This window comes from Eumetopias jubatus, unplaced genomic scaffold (genome assembly GCF_037043125.1).
Source record: "Eumetopias jubatus isolate StellerSeaLion01/CBP00866 unplaced genomic scaffold, mEumJub1_p1.0 scaffold_1, whole genome shotgun sequence".
Lineage (NCBI taxonomy): Eukaryota > Metazoa > Chordata > Mammalia > Carnivora > Otariidae > Eumetopias > Eumetopias jubatus.
In genome coordinates, this window is record NW_028274807.1 from 139,109,877 (window position 1) to 139,133,621 (window position 23,745).

Here is a 23,745-nt window from a genome sequence, read left to right on the forward strand (position 1 = left end):
TTCTGTATAATAAAATATTATTATGTACTGGGTAACCTAGGGGTTGAGACTCTCATGGAATACGTTTAAAAGTGTGCAACTACTTTTCCTCTTCAACATTTCATCTCTATAAAAATAAGACATTTGAACTTGAATCATTTTTCTGCTTACAGCCACAGTAAAAATTAGAATGTACTCTTTTCACAGCTGAGGGACATTCAGTCGAGACTGACATTTTTCTTACATCTTTATGCTTGCCAATCTCTCGGTTTTCTCATGAGGGTTAGGAAGGTTGGGCCACCTGCTCATCACAATACTCATGTGCCAGTACCAGACACCTCAAGACAGGTAAAGAGTCAAGGCTCTCCAATTTTATGTATTTGGCCACATATGAAGCGATGATCAACTCAGGAGAATTCCAGAAAACTTTTTAATATTCAAGACTCCTACCTTTAGAGGCATGAACATTTTCTTGAAATGTAACTTTTTAGAAAGAAACTGATCCTCAACAGTTTGACTACAAAGAAAAAAGCAAATATAAGACCTTTGTTCAGGATCTTAGTGCATTTTTTAATAATGCACACGAATGTTCTACTGAGTCGCACAGGGTGAGAATCTCTGAGAATGTACTTTTATTGTATGAAGAGTTGAGAGCTTACTGCAGAACATCACAAAGAGTGAGAGTACAGGAGCTGTGTCCTTCTCTCCTCTGCCTCCTTCGGTGCTATCACAATGCTTGCACACAAATGCTTAATAAATGTTCACTAAATTCAGTTGGCGAGGTTATATGGACATACCAAAAACTCTTGATCAACATATACCGTACAATCTAGTTACACAGTTTCAAAGACAGGAACAGATCTTTATTCAATGAGGTAGATAGAAATACTCAAAAGTAAACTCAAAAGTAAAGCATATTCTGAAACGTCCACACATGGATTTATAATGTATTTCTGAACATACGCAATAAATGTTTTCATAACTCATCTATTCCAACAATTTTCAATGTTTAGCATACTTATTAAAGATTCTTATTTAGCCAAAGTAAACACTAAAATGATATAAGGCAAAATAATTCATTTTATTTCTTAAATGCCTATGTATTTACAATCATAAAAATGTTCATGCATTATAACTTATGAGATACTATACTTTCACACTTATTAAAAATCTTAGGAAATCTAATTACTTACGAAGAAATTAATGGCTGATCAAAAAATGTCATATAACTACTCTTAGCTTAAGATTATATCATAATCACGAAGAGCATTTCATCATGAATACCTTCATTTTACTTTTAAAACTATACTTAAGAGTTTTTAGATTAAAATCTCATATTGAGGCAATAAGACTTTACTTCAAATTACAGTCACATATGGAAGGGAGCTTTTAATTCAAGGTTTCATTATGGTCCATAGTATAAAGATATATCTTCATGAGGGGTACATGACAGATAGCTAGCAAAAGAAATACGCTAGCAGAGGGTAGTAAATTGCCAACTACGCATGCACTGAACTGAACCAACAGACTACTTTAGAACATGGTAAGTCCTTGATTATTGCCAGCTTTTCTATAATGTTCAGGCTCTCAAAGGTCACTGAATTTTATAATTATCTCCAAACAATTTTCTTCATGGTCATTTAAGCTTTGTCTAAACAGCTGGGTATGTTGCCAAGCAACAACACCATCTCCTCTGCTTAATTTTGCTTCCAAAATAACTTCAGTGGCACCAGAAAAATCATGATAGGAGCGAAGAGTTTTATCTGTTGGAGGAAAAAAAAAAATTAACACTTTGTTTTTAGTAACTTAAAGAATATAAAGAAATAGTTTTGGAATACATATTTTATACCTAACCTGTAGGTACAATCAACCTTTAAAAAATAAATATAAATTATTCCTTATAGAGGAAATATGTCCTTTGAAACAAAGAAATGGCTTTTCTTCATCCATTTGTGTTTCACAGTAAAAAACACAAACAGTTCTATTAGAATGAGGTTATACAAGTTTTAATTTTATTTACTTTTTTTGCGCAGTAGTATGAATGACTCTTGGGTATGAAAAGCCCAAATAAGTGCAATTATTTTTCAGATTGTTAAATATACTCATCATGATTAATTCTCCAGTCAAATGCTTACCGCCTGACAGTTCTACTTGGGCTGTTTCAGATCGCAATTTCCACTGTATTGTTCCAGTCTGAAAGGTTTGACTACTTGTTCTAATGGAAATGCTATCTACTTTTAGGCCAACTGACCCACACTCAAACTTCCAGGATATATAAGCATAAGATGATCCTTCCCTTCGGGCTAAATATACCTACAAAGGAGGAGGAGAACAAAGAATTGTCATAAATAATAAAACAGTGCAGAAAACACATATAGTCAAAGTCTTACTGTCATAGGGTACTATATACAAATGATTACTAAAAACCTAATTTCTTCTCCACTGAGAAGATTTTCACTGTTAACATTTTGCATTTCATCAGCAATTTTTCCTATAGTGTATTTTGCTCTGGAAGAAAGATACTTGGATACAGGTGCCCCAAGAAATACAGCCCTAAGAGGTAGATGTTAACCAAATTTTAGTAAATCATATTTTCTTTTAAATTAGTTAAGTCTAGCTATTTAACATGAGCTTTATGATGGGTCCTTGCTGAAAATGAGGAATCCTCTTAAATGCAATTATTCTTTATCTTTTCTAAGTCTGGATTTTCAGATAAGCTTTCCTAGAGCGAGATGGGCCATCTACCTAAGTCAAGAAAATAACTCAGTCATTGTTAAGTAATGGTTTAATACGTAGTATTCATGCTGCCTCTCTACACAGTATGCTCCCATTCCTTCATTATCAGTGACTCTTACCACTTTAAATGTATACTATTTAAGGCATCCAAGTTTACTGGCTGCTTCCAGCTCATCTCCTCTCATAGTTTCAAGTACATTCTTGAAGATGTGAACGTAAACATTGACATCCACAGCCTTGGTCTTTCACAGGTAATTCCATTCACCCAGGCCCAAACCCCTAAAAATTTGTCTCTTTAATCACTTATCCCTGATGCTCAAATTCACACAATAACTCATGCATTTCTTTGAAATAAATCTCAAAAAAACCCTTTCCTCATTTATACCACACTTACCACTATAGTCATGACTTTATGCTCATCTCTCTCCAACTGCCTAATTAATGTTTTTAAAAGCCCACTTCCTTCTTATCATTTGCATGGTCTAGAATGTACAGCAAGTAACTGGCTCGAGCTTTAAATCCAAACTCTCAGCTTTCGCAGTGCTCCAGAATTTCACCCCATTGTGAACTGCCAAAAATTCTTTACCCAAATGTAACTTCTATCAGGTGTATACTTAGTATGATCTTAATCAAATCATAAGTTTTCTGGGGGCAGAGGCTCTGGATTCATATGGGTTTAATAAATAGCATTTAAGTATTAAAAGTCTGCATACACACATATTCTTTTAGAAATCTCTTACTTCTCGGGACAAATAGAAGTACCATATGATACATCTGCCATGGAAATGACCTACTACCTGTTTTTAGTCATCAAGTAAAAAAATCAATCGCTGCTAGCATTCTATTGATATTCTATTCTATTTCACAACCTATAGTTTTTCTTCCAGGTTAAATATGTCAGCTAATTTAATTGGAAAGTTTTTAGAATCAGTGAGCTGGAGGTTATCAATAACTAAAAACAATCACTCCCCAAGGAAAATGATTTGAACTCTCTAGACTAGATTGCACTGGATGGCACATCTAGATGTATGGAAGTGCTGACTGCTCCACTCAAGTTTAGGGCAATTTCACTATAAACTCCTCTAATGCCCACATATTCCTACTGCAGTGTTTCTCCTACACCTGGGGCTGAGGACTGACCAGTGCTCCCTGGGAGTCACTGGTTCCATCTATCCTAAACTACTGGCCATCTATGGATTATCTGTAATTTAATTACTATATCAAAACCATGCCTAGTAAAGGGGATTAACTGGAAAAGGCGAGCCAAACAGTAGGGTTATTGGAAGAAAGGTGGTTGGAAGAAATTAAAAGACTGGGAAAAGTAATCTTAAGACAAATACACTCAGATTTATGTCAGTATATACTTTTTTACGTCTTGTAACTTTTTTAGAGTTCAGTAGTTTCAAATGTGTGGGTATAAAATATGACACCCCCTCAAAGGTGTGGGTATAAAATATGACAGATTGAAGTCAGGTTAATTTCAAATTCCTAGCTTACCCCCAGAATTGTCTTAGTTATATACCAAACGGGTCTGGGCCACAGCTGTGGTTTTAACTGTCATAAGAAGGTTTATAATAGCTGTTGAACATGTCTGAGACAATTGCTTGTTCTAAAATTTCATTTTTCAGTTGTAAGGGCATCAGTTTTTAAGACTCTAAAAAGTTAAAGGATAGGCTAGAATTCATCATGGAATTCTTAAATGCTTAAACAAACACATTGTGAGCAAATAAAAGGTCTCTTAGGCTAAAGAAACAGTGTATGGAAATAAAAGACTCTACTGATATTGAAAATTCATGTCATCTTTTTCTCACAATATATTCTGTCTACCATTTTAACCAACTAATTTTCACTCAGCATTTTTGGAGGTAGAAGTTATCAAGAATATGTATACTCAGTTTGATAACTGAAATGTGCCCAAACAGTAAGATTTATACAAATACCCAACTGTAGTCCTTTCTATGTGTAATAGCAACAGAACCAGTAATTATAATTTATTTAGGAGAAAAAAAGTACTTTATAAACTTTCAAATATTCAATTGTTTGGTCTAGAGAAAGTAGAGAAAGAATTTTTTTTTTTAAACTATTGGATGTTCCTTACTTCTTGGGTTATCTTAGGCAAATTTTTGGCTGTCGGCTTTTTAATTCATTGGTGCCATTTACTGTGTGCAGTTCTACATGTTTGGTCTTGCAGTTTCGGGGACTACCAAGAGCTACCTTACTTTAGTAGCAGGAAGAGTAAAATCAGAAGTCATGGAGTTTACCCCCTACAGACTTGAAATCTATACAGCACCCCACACCCTCCCTCTAGTGACCCATCCCTCCCCTTTTTTTGGCAACTGTAAGGCATACAGTATAGGCAGATCACAATCTGTGGGTGACAATGAGACCAGTCTGTGTATGGCTTAAGGTCTCAGCTATGCCACTAACAATGCACACAATGGAAACTTATCCTTTGGGTTATGGCTGTGACCACTATTTTCAAGACTGAGAACAATATGCATGTGAGCTTCTTTATGCTTTATGTTTTTCACATTCTACAGAAGATCCTTACTTAAAGATTTTCTGATTACCGTATGCCAGGCTGTTCTGTCTACTGCTATGGTTTTCTGGAGGTTTGGTTTGTACTGCACTGTTGAAGCTGTTCTTTGCTCTGCTCTTAAAATGTATTTTTCTGCTTAGCCTAAGATTAACTCTAGTTAAAAAAAAAATTAAGTTTACTGTACAACAGACACATATTCCTACACATATCTAGCAGAACTGCATTTCAATAGATTTTAATTTAATGCTAGTAAATTGGTATTGCTCATGATTCTTTGTGGTTATTTCATTTTATCACTGAAATCAAACATAAATCACTGTCAGTCCCCACTGTATTTACATCTTTCTCTATTACGCTTATTTTTTCTATTTGTAGCCTCTGTAATTACCTCTGGATCATGTGATCATGTCCTTCCCTTGCCTGAAATCTTTCATGGTTTCCTGTTACATAACTGCAAGGTAATCAGAGTCCTTGGGACCTGACCACTGTTCGCCCCTCTAGTCTCATCTCCCACTCTTCCCCATTATTTCCTACTACATCCTCTTCCCTAAATATACCAGACGTTTCTCACCCCAGTGCTTTTGCACATGCTGCATCTCCTGCTCCCTTCTTCTATAGCCTATCTCCACACTGAGAAACTCTCCTGCTTCCTTCTCCAAAAGCCTATTCAGGTATTCCTTCTTCTGCAAGGTCATCATCTCGGACTCAAGAAGGGATAGTGGTTCTTCATTCTGTCTTCTTTCCCTTAGAGTCATGTACAGACCCATATTTTTCTAGCACTTATTTCACTAATCTGAACAACTGGTCCACATGTCTTTCTCCTCCAGTAGTCTATGCTCACCTTGAGGCTTGACTCCTAATTTATCATTACATCCTAAGGGTCAAGCACAATGTCTGACAATGCATGTTTACTGAATGACTAAATGAATCAATTCTTGACATAATACCATGCACCAAAAAGTGCTAAAGTGACTCTAGTGACAAAGATGACACTTTGCAAAAAGTACTTAAGAACATGCCAAGGGATAGTCTGAATGAAGACAGAGTATCTTTGACACTCTATACAATCTGAGGGTGGTGTAGAATTTATGCCATATGCATTCATTCTTTCTTACATTCAGCAATCTTTACTAAACATTTATCAGGCACTATGCTAGACATATGCATACTGAGAGTACAAGTGAGTAAAAAAAGACAAAGCCTTTTGAGAATGCTTACAATTCCAGTAGGACAATCTATTCTTACACAAATTTGTTAAATAAATGTCGTGAAGAAGAGGTACATGTATGGTGAATAAATAAAGGGGGAAATGGATCCAGTTAGCTGGGACTAGAGGGAGTGAGGCTTACACCAAGTTCCAAGCAAAGGAATAAATGAATCTAACACAAAGGAAAGTAAAAGGGGTTCTGTACAGAAGGAAGAAGGGCAGTGCCGCTGTAATGTAGAGCAAGGGGGTAGCATTGTGCAAGGCAAGGCCAGAGAAGAAGGCAGAGGCCAGACTCAGAAGAGACTTATTTCTTACCCTACGAGCACTCAGTAATGACTGGGGTTTGGAAAATGCTTTTCTGGCTTAACAGCATGGAAAACAACTATGAGATGCCTGAAGACTAATTAGGAGGCTATTAACACTTTTATCAAGGTGTTGTCATTTGCCTCCTAAAAGATGTATTGGTCTTCTTGATTCAGCTTTTTATATTCCTTCCAAATAAGACATCACTGAACAGTGTATTTGCCAAATAGTAACATTTAGTAAGTCTCCCTGTTCCTGGGAGGGTAACTCTTTGAGAGGGTAAGAATCTGTTCTAAATATCTGAGGGCAGACTGCATGTGATCTGTCATGATTCCAGGCTGGAGGTTACTGAGGAAAGGTGTGGTGGGGAATAGGCTTCTTCTATTTAGTGGAGCTAGAGAATCCCTAATTGGGAACATGCTAATACAAAACTAAAAATACTGACTTAGGTGGAAAATTCAATGTTTCAATGGCAATATATTACTTCTGAGTTACTAGACTCTGTAAGTGTAATTAAGATTCTAATATTTTCTTCATATTATAACTTGAGTCATTCAACTTCTAAAAGTGATGTCCTTTGTACACATATTATCAAGGCATAAACTTTGAGTGGGAGCCTGTTTTTTACTTAATGGCCTCTGCATCTCATTTACATTATTTAAATCTTACTCATAAATATACCGTCTGGCCACAATGGTCTATTTAGAGAACTCCAAAACATGCCATGTACTGCATGCTTTTCCCCTACTGTTCCCTTGCTTTATGAACACCTACTCATCCTTCAGCGTCCAGCTCAAATGTTGCCTGCTCTGCGGAGCTTTCCCCAACTCCCACAGCCGGAGCTAATTACTCCCTCCTTGGTGTTTCCATAGCAATGTGTTGATATCCTTATTATAGCACTCTGCATCGTGGGTAAGACGGCTGTTTATGCTTCAGCTTCCCCTGTTAGATTGTGAGGGCAGAAACCGTATCTTTATCTTTTTATCCATGTAGCTGAGAACAACGCCTGACATAACAGGCATTCAGTAAATGTTTGCTGATGAACAAATGAGTAAGGCAGAGAAGAACTATCCCAAAGAATCGACCTGTTTCTCACCACACCACATCTTCTTCAGAAAGTCATTATTTTCTCCATTAACTTTCTCCATTAACACTGCTGGTGAGGAAGAAAGGCATACTCTTTCTTCAGTTCCACAAGGATAGCTTAGTCCTTGGATAAATAACATGTCTATCCCATCCTGCTTTCTGTTCAGAAGAATCTTTAGGCTAAGGATAGTCTTCCAGAGAAGTTCATCCTCTCTCATCAACAATATAATCAATTACAGATATACACATCTTAAAATTTTCAATTTGATCTTGCTCTATTTTTTATGTTCTTCAACTCAAGAAGAAAATTCCTAAACCTACAATTTTAATAATGTTGTAAGCTATTCTTAGTTTAATACAAAAAGATCATCAATATAAGCACCAAGGTAAATTTCAGAACAAAAACATATGACTGGAAAAAAAAAAGGCAAGGATCTTATCTCTGTATGTCTTCTGTATTCTGACTAATGCCTAGAACAGTGATAAGCATAAACACTAGCAGCTGTTAACCCGTGACTTACTTTTAAAATCTAGCCAATGTGTCTTACAAATGAGAAACTTCCCTTCCCAAACTTTAAAAGCTCCCTATAAGCTATTAACTCCTATGAAAATCTATCAATAGTATGGCTCAATCTACTGAGGTCATGTGAATAGTTCTGTGTTCATTCCTGGTGCATATCTAAGGGGAGGGCAGTTTAAAGGCAAAGCTTCTTACTTGTAACAGATAACCTGTGCCGACAGCGCAGGTTGGTGTAAGTAAACTACTATAGTCCTAGCATCCATTCCTTTATTCTTTAGGGCACGGAGAAGAAATAACCAATATTGCTGCTTAATCATCCACATTCTTTTTTTTTTTTAAAGATTTTATTTATTTATCTGAGAAAGAGAATGAGAGAGAGAGAGCACATGAGAGGGGGGATGGCCAGAGGGCGAAGCAGACTCCCCGCCAAGCAGGGAGCCCGATGCGGGACTCGATCCAGGGACTCCAGGATCACGACCTGAGCCGAAGGCAGCTGCCCAACCAACTAAGCCACCCAGGCGCCCAATCATCTACATTCTCATGAAATGAAAGTATGTTAAATTTAGATTGAATGTTAGAGTCCCCAGTAGCCTGCATTTAGTAGGTAATCAATAAGTACCTGTGAAGGAATTAAATACCACTATATTTTATATATTCAGGCAAACACTAGTCATGAGTTGGTCACACACTTATTTTCCCCATGAGTGAATTAAGTTCAGCCTCTTTGATGAAAATGGATGCTTTCCTTGATACAAATGCACAAATTTCTTAGGGACTTTTGATTAAAGAAATGTTGGAAGCAGGATTTTCTTTTACAGGTTTGAAGATCACTAAAATTTTGATATATTAGTTTTCACATTATACACAACTGAAATAATCTACATTTGTTTAAACAATGACAAAGTTTTTAAACAGTTTCATGCATGAAATTACCATGTTCCAGTCTGTTTCAACTTTTCTGAATATGGATTCCATTTTCCACACACCATTCTCCCATCCAGAAATGGTCTGATTATTATTTGAAACTCGGACGTAACTATCTTTCACAACATTATAACAAAGGTGGAGCTGTTTCAAAATCTTCTCATTTTCAGAGGGGATGAACAGGGTTTCTTTTCTCTTAAAAAGAAAGCAGAATTAGTTTTCAAAATAATGGAAGACTATATATGAGGAACTGCTATGTACAGTGGTAAGAGCTTCCTTCAGCTTGAAAATGAAGAGTTGGTGCCATTAAAAAATTTGGAAAATATTTTATAGGTTAAATAGGATTAGTATGATGTGGATATAGCACCAACCATTACTAAACAGAAAATGAGAAGTATAAACTATGTATAGCTCTGATTTATATTTTTGTGATTTGTGTTCAACCTAAATTCACTTCTCTTTCTTCATTTCTACCACCAACATCTCCAAATTGGACTCCAATTGTCTCCTCAAGTTGACTCCCAGCTATCAACTCTTACCTCTCCTATCCATGCTCCACATGGTAATGAAAGCGATTTTCTAGATATTGGGATAAATTGGGATATGTCACTTTTTTGCTTAACTCACTCCAATGACTTCCACTGTACTTAAACTCCAAACCTTTACCATGGCTACTAGGACTCTAAATGATCTATTCCCCACTTACTTTTCCAACCAATCTCATGTTACTCTTCCATCAGCTCCTCAAAAAGGTCCAGCTAGTTCCTACCTCAGGACCTTGACACATGCTGTTCCCGCTGTCTGGAATGCTATTCTTTCTACTCTCCATATACTTGATTCTTTCTCATCCTCTGGCCTCAACTTAAAGCCATTTCATTAGTATCTTTTCCTGATACCCTAAGCTAGGAGAGTGCCTGGGACACATAGTTTGAAACAATTCTCCACATGTGTAAATTACTACAAAAGGTCATGTTTTATCTTAAAATTCCAGGAAAAATTTACATTCTAGCCCAAAATAAATTCATGTTTGTTGTAATGTAAATCCCCAGAAATCCTGAAATCACTGAGTGAATCTAAAGTCTAAGAAAGATAATATATTTATCCTGTGTCTTTATGTGCTCCTAACACAATGGCCCCTGTCTTTTAGACATGGCCATAGTAGCATTGTGTTATAGGGGCTGCCCTGTGCATTGCAGGCTGTCTCACCAGACACTGCCAAATATCCCCTGGAAGGCAAAAATCACCCACCATTGAGAACCACTGCTCTAGTCTGTGTCAATGTCTTGCCACAGTATTTGCTAATCAATCAAAAGAGTAGGCAATGCTTTTTTGTTAAACATTGGGTACTAGGTATTAAACAATATGAAAACTTCAAATGTACAAGAATCAATAAGCAGAATATAAAACATCTTAGAAACAAAAAGTGTTTGTGTATATACATCACTGTCGGTATTATTAAAATAGTAACGCTAAATATATGAAAAAGATAATTCCCTAGTAGAACCTGTGAATATTACTGTCAAAAAGGTAAAGAAAAAAAAAAACAGCTTATTTTTAGAAAATGACTTATAATTATGAATGATAACTTCAAAACAAGCATGTAACAAAACTTCCCAGTTCTTTTCTTCTTTATCAAAGATATTTTAGGGCGCTGACATAAGCCAAATGGAAATAAAATTTAAAAGTAGCATTACTTACTAATTTACAAAGGATAACTAATTACCAAAGGGAAAAGAAAGATATTTATGCTACTGAACATAATCATATATGCATATGAATAATGGAGCAAGAATAACTAGTATTCCATAGAATCTTTTTTTAAGATTTTGTTTATTTATTTAATAGAGAGGGCAAGTGAGTAGGGGGAGGAGCAGAGGGAGAGGGACAAGCAGACTCTGTGCTGAGTGCAGAGCCTGATGTGGGGCTCGGTCTCATGACCCTGAGGTCATGACCTAAGCCAAAACTAAGAGTCGTATGCTCAACTGACTGAGCCAGCCAGGTGCCTCTTGTAAAATCTTTTAAATCTAAGATTAAGATAAAATTTTTCTTTCTGGAAATATTATCCCCAATGTTTCCTTCTTTTCCAAATGATTTCAAGGTACAGTTCCATAACTTTTTAGGACTGACATTTTTCATTATTCAATTTATTTTTAAAACAAACATCTACTTCTAAAAAGGAAAATGATTTTTTAAAAAGATTTTATTTATTTATTTGAGAGAGAGAGAATGAGAGATAGAGAGCACGAGAGGGAAGAGTGTCAGAGGGAGAAGCAGACTCCCTGCCGAGCAGGGAGCCTGATGCGGGACTCGATCCCGGGACTCCAAGATCATGACCTGAGCCGAAGGCAGTCGCTTAACCAACTGAGCCACCCAGGCGCCCAGGAAAATGATTTTTTAAATCCATGTCTGTAATGGTCTCCAGTAACTGAGAAATTAAAAAAAAAATTTCAAAAGAGAAGACAATCTGGGCATATGACCCAATTCATATTTTTAAAGTTTAATCAACTTACATGCCATACAAGAGGAAGCACATCCGTCCATAAAAAGAAAAAAGAATGAAGACCTAATATCGATGTTTTATTTAAATTGAACACAGCTGTGAATTAAATTAGCTCTTTTAAACTGGCTTCATTTAGATTTAAACTTGTAACTTGCACTGCATCAGCAGTGATTTGAATTATCTGTTGAATTTAGATCTTGTAATTCTGTGGCTGAACCAACACTTTCAACTGCCTCCTAAAGTAAATTAAAAAGCAAACATAAAGTTTACTGGGGATAATTCATCCATTTTGGACATATTCCTTTGTTGGAGAAATGAGTTGCAACAATGGCAAACTTAGAAAAAGTAGATATAAAACCCTAATTTCTTTGGAATTTTGATATGATACCGTGGTGGGTTATTTTCCTTCTAAGCATTTTTCATTACATATCTTCTTAGACATTTATATAAAACACTTTCTAGTGAGTCAACTTTAAGTTGCCTAAAGGCAATGGACAGGTCTGCTGTACTTTCTTAATGTCCATTACAGAGCACATTGCTTTTCACCTAGCCCCTAATATAGGCATATTTCCATTGTTCATTATTTAATTTTGGGACATTAATCAAGACATAGTCTTAATATAAATTTGACAGTATAATAGTAATCACACCAGTAATGATAATTTCTAGCCAATACCAGATGTATATAGCAAATATATATGAAAAAACACTTTCATCCACTGGATTATCCAGATTCTATTATTTTTCTCACTGTACTTTATAAATTTATATATATAAATATACATATATATTTATATATTTTCATATATATGAAAAAAGGTAAACACGGCTCTCTAAAACGTATAAAATCTTATTTTGAGAAACTTGAACAAGCATTTCCCAAAAGTCGATATCCAAAAATTTAAAGAATAGGCATTCAACTTCATTAGTCATCACCAAAATGCAAAGTAGAATCACAATGTCATACTACTACATACCACCAGAGCTGCTAAAATGAAAAAGACAAAACCAACTACAGGTGAAGATGTGGAAAATTCACATTCACTGCTGGTGAGAGTGTAAAATGGCCCAAACGGAAAGCTGTAAAGCTTTCTTGGCAGTATCCACCAAGGCTGAACATACTCCTAACTCCTACTCTATCACCTAGCAATTCCACTCCTAGGTATATACCTAACTCAAATGCATAAAGACATTCACCTAAAGCATGTATATAAATGTCCACAGCAGTATGATTTTTAACAGTCAAAACCTAGCAACAGCCCAAATACCTATCAATGGTGGCATGGATAAATTGCATTTATAAAATGGAATATTATACAGCAATGAGAATAAATGTGCCATAAACATGCAGCAAGTGTGAATTTCACAAAATATTGAGAAAAAAAGTATTTACAAGAGTACGTATGTTACAATTCCATTTACATAAAGCACGATAACAGGCAAAATTAATCTATGATGTTAGAAACCAGGATAATGGTTATTCTTAGTGGTGGCAGAAGTGACTGGAAGGGAACTCATGGTTGTTCCTCAGATTCTGGTGGTCTATTTCTCACTCTGGTTGGTGGTTACATGGGTGCTCCATTTGTGAAAATTTGTTAAGCTGTACACTTATAATTAGTATATTTTTCTGTATGTACTTCAGTAATAGTTACACGACACTGAAAATTTACATAGGAAAAATCCTATTTTAAAATGCCTTGCTAACTCCTGCACGTGAATATACTATGTCAATCAATTATTGGTTCTTTCAAATGTTTATGTTTTTTAATAATTACTCTAAAAAGTTAATTGAAAGGTCATGGCCTGGGGTGCCTGGGTGGCTCAGTCAGTTAAGCATCTGCCTTTGGCTCAGGTCATGATCTCAGGGTCCTGTGACCGAGCCCCACATTGGGCTCCTTGCTCAGCAGGGAGTCTGCTTCTCCCTCGCCCTCTACCTGCAGCTCCCCTTGCTTATGCTGTCAAATGAGTAAGATCTTAAAAAAAAAAAAGAAAGAAAGAAAGGTCACGGCCATTGCATTTTTCTGTAAGCAAAGAGCACAGTATTGGAAAGAGTGAAGTAAGAAGATTATCACACTATAATGAATTAAGTACCTCTAGACCCATTTCACCTCGGGCTACTCTCCAAGCCACCGACCCAGATATTCTTCCACCAAGTTCTCCAGGTTTAGGGGTTTTGGGAGATATAAATTCAACAAGTTCCACAATTATCCTCTGGAGAAGTTCTTTTCTTCTGTTTTCTGACAAAGATATTTGCCTCTGAAATTCATGTTTTAAAAAAAGTCATTAAGATGAGGGAAAAGTAGAGGTCCACCTCTAAGGAGGAATATACATAAAACATTTGTATTTTAATGGGATCTTGAAAGATATAACCAACTTTTTGTTCACACATAGTTATTTGGAAAATAAGACACTGTGGAAAACTTAAAATAATTTTTACAAATTTTATGTAAAGAAATAATTTGACATCCATATCCAACTCTTCTTTACTGTCCTAGATTTTAAAATGGAGGTAGCAACTTCTGCTTCCAGCTATGACAGACTGGCTTGTGCCAGACCAAGTGTCCTACCAAGAAAAGGTACAAAAGCTGGGCAAAACATTACACGCAGACACACACGTACAAACGCCTGTTTAAATACAACAGAGAGCTACCAAGGTAACCAGAGCTAAAGAAGCTAAGATCCCAAGGAAAGAAATGAATTGTGGTGAACTGAACATATTCCATCTCTTTCCCTTCCAGGCATTTGCCAATTATTAACTGGTATGAGCAAAAGAGAGTGAGAAAGCAACCACGAAATGATGGCTCACGTGCTGAAGAACACAGAATTTTTACAGAATCACAGTACTGTGGAGTAAATAAGCTGGAGTTCAAAGCCTTTCAAGGTGAGAGGCTCTAGTAAATACTCCAGATTTTCAGGTTAGGCTCTCTGAAGGGCTACACATTAGAAGGTGAAATTCCAAACAGATGGAAAGAAACTTCACCTTGAAACTCAATCACGGGGCTAAGTGGATCTGCCCTATTCTAACTGCTTGCCAGAAGCAAAATTAGTGGTTTGGCTTTTAAATTATTAAAAAAAACCCACACATATATAATAGTAAAAAATTTCAATACTAACAAAGGGACATAAAATAAAAACTGAATCTTCCTTTTTCAACCTCTAGTTCCTCTCTTCAGAAGTAGTCACTGTTAACAATTTCCTGTGCCTTGTTTTCAAAAATTTCCATCCTTGGAGAAATGTGTGTAATTATATTCAAGACACAATTTCTTTGAAAAATAAAAACATACTTTTTATGTCTAGTATTACATACACTGAAATTCTGTTTCACTAAACTTTGGAAAGAGATGTTATGACAAGTGAATATGCAAAAAAGCCACATATTTAAAATAAGTCCTCAAAATTTTCAATGAAAAAGCATTTAACATATTAGAATATTTTTGCTTGCAAAATACTACTACTACTTTCAGAATTTCAATGGGTTAAAAACTGGCCTTTCCTGATTATATCAAAAACTTCAAATGTCTTTTCAAAAATGCGAAATGCTCATACCTGCTTATTAAGTCCATTAATAGTTTCTCGAAGTAATTCTTCTTTAACCTCAGTTCTTCTGGAGATTACCTCGTCATGTTTACAAGAATATCGCCAAGTGACATCAACCACCTCAAATTACAGAATACAGTATTTAACAAGAATACAACCATCAACCTTTTGCTAACTACCTAGAATGTATGTAATTCTTAAATAGATTTTTTTAAATGCTATCTTTTGTTTAATTTGTTAAATTTTAAAACCTATGGAAAAAAGTAAAAAAGAATATACTTTTTATTCATTTTCTAACAGGTACACTTTCAGGAAAGCCTGTGACAAAATGAGATTTCCAGAACATTTAGCTTTTAAAAACTTGTATTTACAAAGTTGATTACATAAAATTAAATAAAACCTTGTTCCATTTTTACTGTATTAAATTTATATTAAAGAACTGATTTTTGACAAAGGTACAAAGACAATTCAATGGAAAAAAGACAACCTTTTCAACAAATGATGCTAGAACAATTTGTTATCCAAATGGAAAATAATGAATTTCAACCCACACAGTGGACTATATACAAAAATTAACTCAAAATGGATGATAGAACCCAATGTAAAACTGAAAGTATATAAACTTTTAAAAGAAAACACAGGATAAAATCATTGTGGCTTGGGCGAGGCAAAAAATTCTTAGATACATCAAAAAGTACAACCCATCATTTCACATCTATACAAATACTGAATCATTCATTATGTTGTACATGTGCAACTATATGTCTGCTATACCTCATTTAAAAAATAAAAAAAGCACAATCCCTAAAGAACAAATTGATTAACTGGACATTATCAATTTTGTCTCTAAAAGTCACTGACAGAATGAAAAGACACACCACCGACAAGAAAATCTTCGCAAAGCATTTATCTGAAAAATGACTTGTATGCAGAATATATGAAGAATTCTCAAAACTCAACAATAAGAAAATGAACAACCCAATTAAAAAAAAATGGGCAAAGAGGGCTATGCATGGCAAATAAGCAGTAAGAAGATACTCAGTATCATTTGTCATTAGGGAAATGCAAATGAAAACCACAATGAGATACCACCTCACATCTATTAAAAGGGCTAAAATTAAAACAAAAACAAAAACAAAAACAGATAACCATACTAAGTGTTAGCAAGGATACAGAGAAACTGGAAACTCTCACATACTGTTGGTGAGAATGTAAAATGGCACATGACTTTGGAAAAGAGTTTAGCAGTTTCTTAAAAAGTTAAACATACACCTACCATATGATCCAGTCATTCCACTTCTAGGCATTTACCAAAGAGAAAAGACAGCATATGGCAATATAAAGACTTGTGCGTAAGTGTTTACAGCAGCTTTATTTGAAATAGTAAAAAACTGGAAATTACCCAAATGCCCATCAACAGGTGAATGGATAAACAAACTATGGTACATGCATACAATGGAATACTCAGCAATAAAAACAATAAATTATTTTTTTAAGGATTTTTAAAAATTTATTTGAGAGAAAGAGAGTGGAGTGAGCAAGAGAGAACACGAGTTGGGGAGGGCAAGGGAGAGGGAGCAGCAGGCTCCCCGCTAAGCAGGAAGCCTGACACGGGGCTCGATCCCAGGACCCTGAGATCATGACCTGACCCGAAAGCAGACACTTAACCAACTGAGCCACCCAGGTGCCCAAAAATAATAAATTATTGATACGTAAGAATAACATGGATGAATCTCAAAATAATCATGCTGAGTAAAAAAAAACAGACCATGCTCACCAAAAAGAACATACACTGTATGATTCCATTTTATATAAGACTCTGGAAGTGCAGATTAATCTATAATGAGAGAAAGCAGATGCATGGTTGCCTAGAGAGGGGCAAGAAGGAGGGGTAAGAAAGGACGTAACTTCCAGGGACAGTGAGTATGTTCACTCTCTTGACTACAAAGATAATTTCATGGGTGCATACAAATGACAAAATTTATTAAATTATACATTTTAAATATAAGCTGCTTATTGTATGTCAACTATATCTTCAAAAGCTGTCAAAAGGAATTATATTTCATTCTTAGAAAAAATGTTTTTTGCTTCTGCCGTACCTCATCCTTAGAAAATGCAATGACATAGGAGAGCTTCTTGCCCCACCCTATTTCATAAAGGAGCGGCTTATCACACACATCTTCACATGCGTCACAGTGCAGCCACCGCTGCTGAGAAGGAGAGTACACTTCCGTCCAGACATGGTCTACTCAAGAGACAAGAGAGCAACACAAAGAAAGGAAATGAAAGTGAAGTTTCTAAAACCAGAATGATTCCCAACAACTGTACGCAAACTCTTAAGGATCAGGTCAGAATTTGTAAAGGTCTTAAATTTTAGTTAATAGGTCTGAGCATTTGGGGGCACACGAGACTCTAGAATACTTGTTTTAATTTTTCTGTCTCTTTGAAATCCTTGAAAATGTTTTTGGAATATGTCCTTTAATGCAGTCAGTTTTAAGCTTAATTAAAAATAATGTGAGCTGTAATTCTAAAAAGGCAAACATACTGAACAACAGCATCAAAAACATCAGGCTCAGTCTTTGCTGATACGAAGGAGCTAATGCCACTTTTGAAACTGCAGTCTCTTTTGCCCTTTAATACCCAGAACCAGTAGGAGGTCTAACAAAGGATCTCTGGTTATTGATGTTCTATATTTGACTGTAAGAGAACAGGAATTCTTAAGTGAAGATTTCATTTTATCCTAAAAAACAACGGAAACACAAGTAAAATTCTGAGAACAAGGGAAACAATTTTTAAAAATGAAGATGAGAAGAGTCATTTCTAAATAAGGACAATATAAATTTCACATGGTTTTTATTACATTTTTTTTGTATACTGAGATTTAAGATTACTACATCTTTTATACTAATCCCTACAAAAAAATGAAGATTTCTAGAGCATATTACACGTTATTATTCATATAGAAAAAGCATTATTACAAGTGTCACAGTAAATTGTTTATAAAAGAGTGTCTGTAGTGTCATGTTTAAAGTACCTGGCAAAATGGTAAGTGTACTACAAAAATCTTGACATCCCCACAAAAATCTTATGAGGCTGGTATTATTGTTATTTTAAAAGAAGGCAAATGGAAGCTCAAAATGACGAGGCCAGAAAGTAACAGAAAACGATGAGCCCAGACAATAAACCCAATCCTGAAGTCTGCATAGCCCTACTACTCTGCTTTACACCATGTTCTGTACCTGTGTAATCCCAAACATAGCGAGCTTCAAACCCTAAGGCTCGGCAGCACAGTGTAAAACAATTGGCCCACTCGCCACACCGTCCACATCTTGTTTCCAAAAGTTTCTCAGGGTTATTATATCTGTTTTAAAATAACCATAAAAAAGCTTTGATTCATTAATAAAAGCAAGAATTTTAAACAATTTATATTACCTCTGTGCTAAACAGTAATATTTCTTAATTTCACATTTTTGAAAATTATTTTTAATTGAAATATAGTTGATATCTAATATTACATTAGCTTCATTTCACATTCTTAGATAGTGATTAAAGAACCTAGACTGTATGAGGCATTATGTTAATAGAAGCTTTAGTGAAAAATGATTATAAACAGTGGTACAGCCTTCAAGTTTACAGGCCTTAGAGGAAGAAGAAATTAACACAAATAACTAATACATGGCAGAATGTGACAAAACCATACAATAGGTCAGACTGAGTGTTATGGGAGAGTGGTTGGGAGGACAGCTTGTATTTAAACTGGCTTTGAAGGGCAGATTAGATCTGGACAGGCAGAGATTCTCTAGGAAATCTGCTTAAAGCGTCAGTATTATTCTAACAAGTCGTATAATTAGCTCATGCATTTAAAAGGTAAACAACTTAAACTACTCAATAAAGATTTTAAAACTTAGGGAACTCAATTCTACTTAAAATACTAATTTTCTAATGATTTTTTAAGATTTTATTTGTCAGAAAGAGTGAAAATGAGACAGTGAGAGAGTGAGCGAGTGCACAAGCAGGGGGAGTGGCAGGCAGAGGGAGAAGCAGGCTCCCTGCTAAGCAAGGAGGCCAACTCAGAACTCGATCCCAGGACCCTGGGATCATGACCTGAGCCAACACTTAAGTGACTGAGCCACCCAGGCATCCCTCTAATGATCTTTTTGATTGAACTGTTTTCCTTCTTAGTGACTTAAAGGTGCTTGCTAATTTGAAAGTTGTTTTTTGAAAGATGTTTGCAACAATGTTTTAAAAAGGTACTCCAATTACAAAATTATCATAAAATTGGAAAATACCAAATTTTGCATACTGTGTTGAGAAGGATCTCGGCTGATAAAGCTAAGCAAGAAATGTGCCCTAGCTGAGCAGAGATGTTGGCCATGAGCTTGTGGAAGGAAACCATTACATTAATAAACTGGCTCGACAGTGACAAGTTTGTGTTAAGCAGATGCTGTTGGTTAAACTAGCTAAATTAAATGAATTTAATTTAAGTAGTTAAGTAATTGAAAAAAGATGTAAATTTACATGAAAAAGTAATAATGGCAAAATTAGAGCATCCTATGCCTCTTCTATATACTACTTGTGCCAAGTTGAATGATCAGCTTAGCCTAGAATTGACAGTGTTCATCATCCCAGCTCTATATACATAGACCAGCTAACAGTTAAACAAGCAAAGAAGTAGAAAGGAAAACAGTAAATATCTTTGTTAGCCTGTGCCCCTTCACACTGCATTATCAGTTTATATCTAACTGCCTAGGAAAGTTTATTAGAAAAGAGATTTAATTATATATATTTTTTACCTTCCAATATTTGCAAAGTACCTGTGTAAAATGTATGCTGACTGAAGAAATAACTTGAACTAATTTTATATTATTAGTATATATATCCAGTATTATTAGATACTGGATTCTGTATATTCTATATTATGTATATCAGAGGGTTGGTTCCTAGTTAGGACAAAACTGAGTCTATAAGCTCCAAAAATTAGGTATTTCAAATACTTGGTATCTTTTCTTGACCAATGATACAGCCAACATTTATAAGTATTGTCATTTAAAAAAAATTGATAAGAGGCTTGTGAATTGACAGTAACTGAAAAAAGTTAACTGAGAAGTACAAACTTCTTTAGTTTAAAATTTAGATAATGAGAATATGTTAGGTTGGGCAGGGGAGGCACCTGATTAAAACAAAATTCTGTTGTTAAAAAGAAAATAATATGATGGTACTATACTTCTACCTTCCATTTTACCATATGAAGATTATTTTAAGTACAGCATTGTCTTTGCTGTCACAATTTATCATTATTATTAATGTTGCTAGTGCTGTTTTTATGTGCTATCAATCATTATTAAAGTTATCAGAAAGTCAAAAGTTATATAATTAAATGAACAACACCAGATTTACATCATTAAATGTGCTAAGACTATACTCAATTTATATTCCAGAGCAAGAATAAACAAACTTTTCCTATAAAAAGGCAGTAATTATTTTAGACTTTGCAGGCCATATAGCCTCTGCTGCTAGTATTCAACCCTTCCACTGGAATGTAAAAAGAGTTACAGATCATAAGCACACAAATCAGCATAAATGTGTTCCAGTAAAACTTGATTTATAAAAATAGGATGTGGGCTGGATTTAGCCTGCTAGCCACAGCTTGCCAACCTCTGTCCTAGAGGAATATATTTCTAAAAATTGAAGAGTTCATTTAATAAAAATTCTTTTCTAACCATTCCATGAAGAGATCACTCTTTACTTTACTTTGCAGTGCACTGCAACTTTACTGTGCAGTGGACACCCACCTTGGGAATCGATTGCTGAACTGGCATGCATCACAGTAATGATCTTCTATTCTGTTTGCACCCCACTTCATCTCATCATCATTGGGGAACAGTGATTCACCTCTACACTTAGTCTGGCCACCACATTTGCTGCACAAAATATCATTCACCCATTGAAAAAATTCTTCCTTAAACCAGTGTAAAAGCTCCAGCAGAAGAAAATCCTCATCACTTACATTAGTACCTGAGAAGTTAAAACAGAGTCAAGTAAGATCTAAAGCTGACAAAAACTAAAAATACACACATGTATTTTATTCTCAAATATGGAGCCGAAATATATGAAAATATAAGAAGATCTAAAAGGTTTTCACAAATATGATGCAAGAAAAGAACTGTCGGCATATTGTGAACCAGGCTGAAATACAATGACATAATACATCGTACGTTTATAGCAGTAGGACATTTACCACTCTGTAACCTCTAACCAACATTATGTACTAACAAGTGAGCTGAACACAACAACCTCTTAGGGAACTATGGTCAATGTGTATTTGATCTTGAAACACAGGGAGGTTAAGAAATCAGTTTAATTTTTAAAAACATTTAAAAAGGACTACATTCAACTTATCAGGTATATATACAAGTAAACAAGAAACAATCACAAAATCACAGGCAGAAATCACAGAATTCTAGACACCTTAAAAAAATCAACCTACCAGCTTTTCTATCAGTGTTTCAACTATACAGTATAATTCATCTGTGAATACTCACCATAAATCACCTAAAAACACAACAATGTCTACACAGTATATAACAACCCTGGAAAGTAAGTATGGCTTATAATATTACATAAAATTGTATCTATTTATCAAATAAAAAGATGTCTCTTGACAATATTCAAGACTGTGGTACCTCTGGGAAGAAGAGAAGGAGAGGAGAAAAGAATCTGGGAGACACAGAGAGTTCTCATCTCTTTCTTGTTTTATTATTAAGAAGTGATCATAATATGAAGGAAATATATGGCATAATGTGAAGATCTAGTAAAGTTTAATGTTGGTCATAGGTGTTTGATACATTATACTCTATTTCTGTTTGATATAGTGCCAAATGAAAAAAAACCTATATTAGGAAAAAACTAGAGAATATAAAGGGCGGAAATATATTACGTTCCTGGTTGGGAAAACAATTTTCCAAAGTTGTTAATTCTCTACAAATTAATCTGTAATTTAATGTAAACCCAATTATAATTATAAAAAAATTTAAAAAGTATTTAATTTAAAAAATTTAATTAAAAATTTATAAAATATTTTTTCATAAAATTTGACTAAGAGCAATATGATAAATTCATTTAGTACATGTCAAAACACATCACAAAATTCTAATAATCAAAATATTGTGATATTGGTGAAGAACATACAAAGCAGATCACTGAAACAAAAGAATGACTCCTGAAAAACAGATTTCTAAGTGATACATAGTATCTAATAAAGTTAGCCTTTCAAAGTAGTTCTAAGAGGATGGACTGTTCAATAAATGATTTGGGGACAATATAAAAATTCTATATTGAGAGAAGGAATACTATGAAGGCAATAGAAGTTACAAAAGAATACCTTTATGACTGTGATAGGGAAGGGCCTTCTTAAACAAGATGCAGACTGTGAAATCAATAATGGGAAAAAATAAACTTTCTTATATTTAAAGTTATAGCTTATGAATTTCAAAAGATACACTAAAGTAAGCAAAGAACACTGGGAGAAAAAAAAAATGTAACATGTCTAATAAAGAAAAGTATCCAGAATATATAAAGAACTTCTATAAATCGATAAGAATATCAGCAAACCCATTAGAAAAATTCAAAGTCTATAAAAGAAGTCCAATAATTTCATTAAGTGGAAATAAATACTCTCGGACACTTCTGATGTGAACTGAAAGGCAATTTACTTGAGAGGATCCTTTACAGTGTTAAGTCACACACCCTTGACATTTTTATATTTATCTCAGAGAAATACTTGTGCATATATACCATAAGGCATGCTTTACAAGAATTCTCACTGCAGGAGCATTTAGAATAGAGAAAAATGGTAAATAATCTCAATGTCTATCAATAGGAAACTGTATAAATATTAGTATATGCATACTATAGAACACTATGGTTAAAAAGATTTCTAAGACAAGTTAGTAAATGAAAAACACCAAGAAACTCAATATATATGGGATGATAAATTTTATGTAAACCCATACAACTTAAACTATTTTTTCAGGTAATTATTTATGGATATAAATACATAGGCGAAGATATGAAAAGGAACGTATCACATGATAATAGCTGTTACCTACGGAAGAGGTGTAGGACAGACTGACAGGGAGATTTTAGCTTTTCTCATATAATATGAAAGTTTGTATTCAATTAAAAATGAACTTTAGTAATACAGCACTGCCACCGTTCTTCTCTATCAAGTGCCTAAAGCAGAGTAATCTTTTTAAAAATGCAAGGTAGATTATATCACTCAAAACCCTCCAATGAGGTTCCCATCTCACTCAGGATACAATTCAAAGTCTCTACTCTTACTCTTTGTTATCACAACTGGTCTCCTCTGGTAGGCTGAACAACGGTCCACCAAAAGATACCCACATTGTAACCCC

General features: G+C 34.8%; 1 protein-coding gene across 2 annotated transcripts in view; it reads right to left on the minus strand.

The window, feature by feature from the left end:
• Nucleotides 1–1,082: 1,082 nt before the first annotated feature.
• Nucleotides 1,083–23,745, minus strand: part of NGLY1 (N-glycanase 1) — a 56,158-nt gene continuing 33,495 nt past the window's right edge. The window contains exons 5-12 of one of the 2 annotated variants that reach the window (XM_028099206.1): nt 21,124–21,346; nt 18,571–18,692; nt 17,431–17,576; nt 15,341–15,451; nt 13,886–14,050; nt 9,304–9,489; nt 2,115–2,292; nt 1,083–1,742 (exon numbers count right to left, since the gene is read on the minus strand). In XM_028099206.1, the coding sequence (XP_027955007.1) occupies nt 1,567–1,742; nt 2,115–2,292; nt 9,304–9,489; nt 13,886–14,050; nt 15,341–15,451; nt 17,431–17,576; nt 18,571–18,692; nt 21,124–21,346 (1,307 nt within the window). In that variant the 3' untranslated portion in view covers nt 1,083–1,566. The remainder of the gene's footprint in view (nt 1,743–2,114; nt 2,293–9,303; nt 9,490–13,885; nt 14,051–15,340; nt 15,452–17,430; nt 17,577–18,570; nt 18,693–21,123; nt 21,347–23,745) is intronic. The other variant, XM_028099207.2, reaches the window with a different exon arrangement.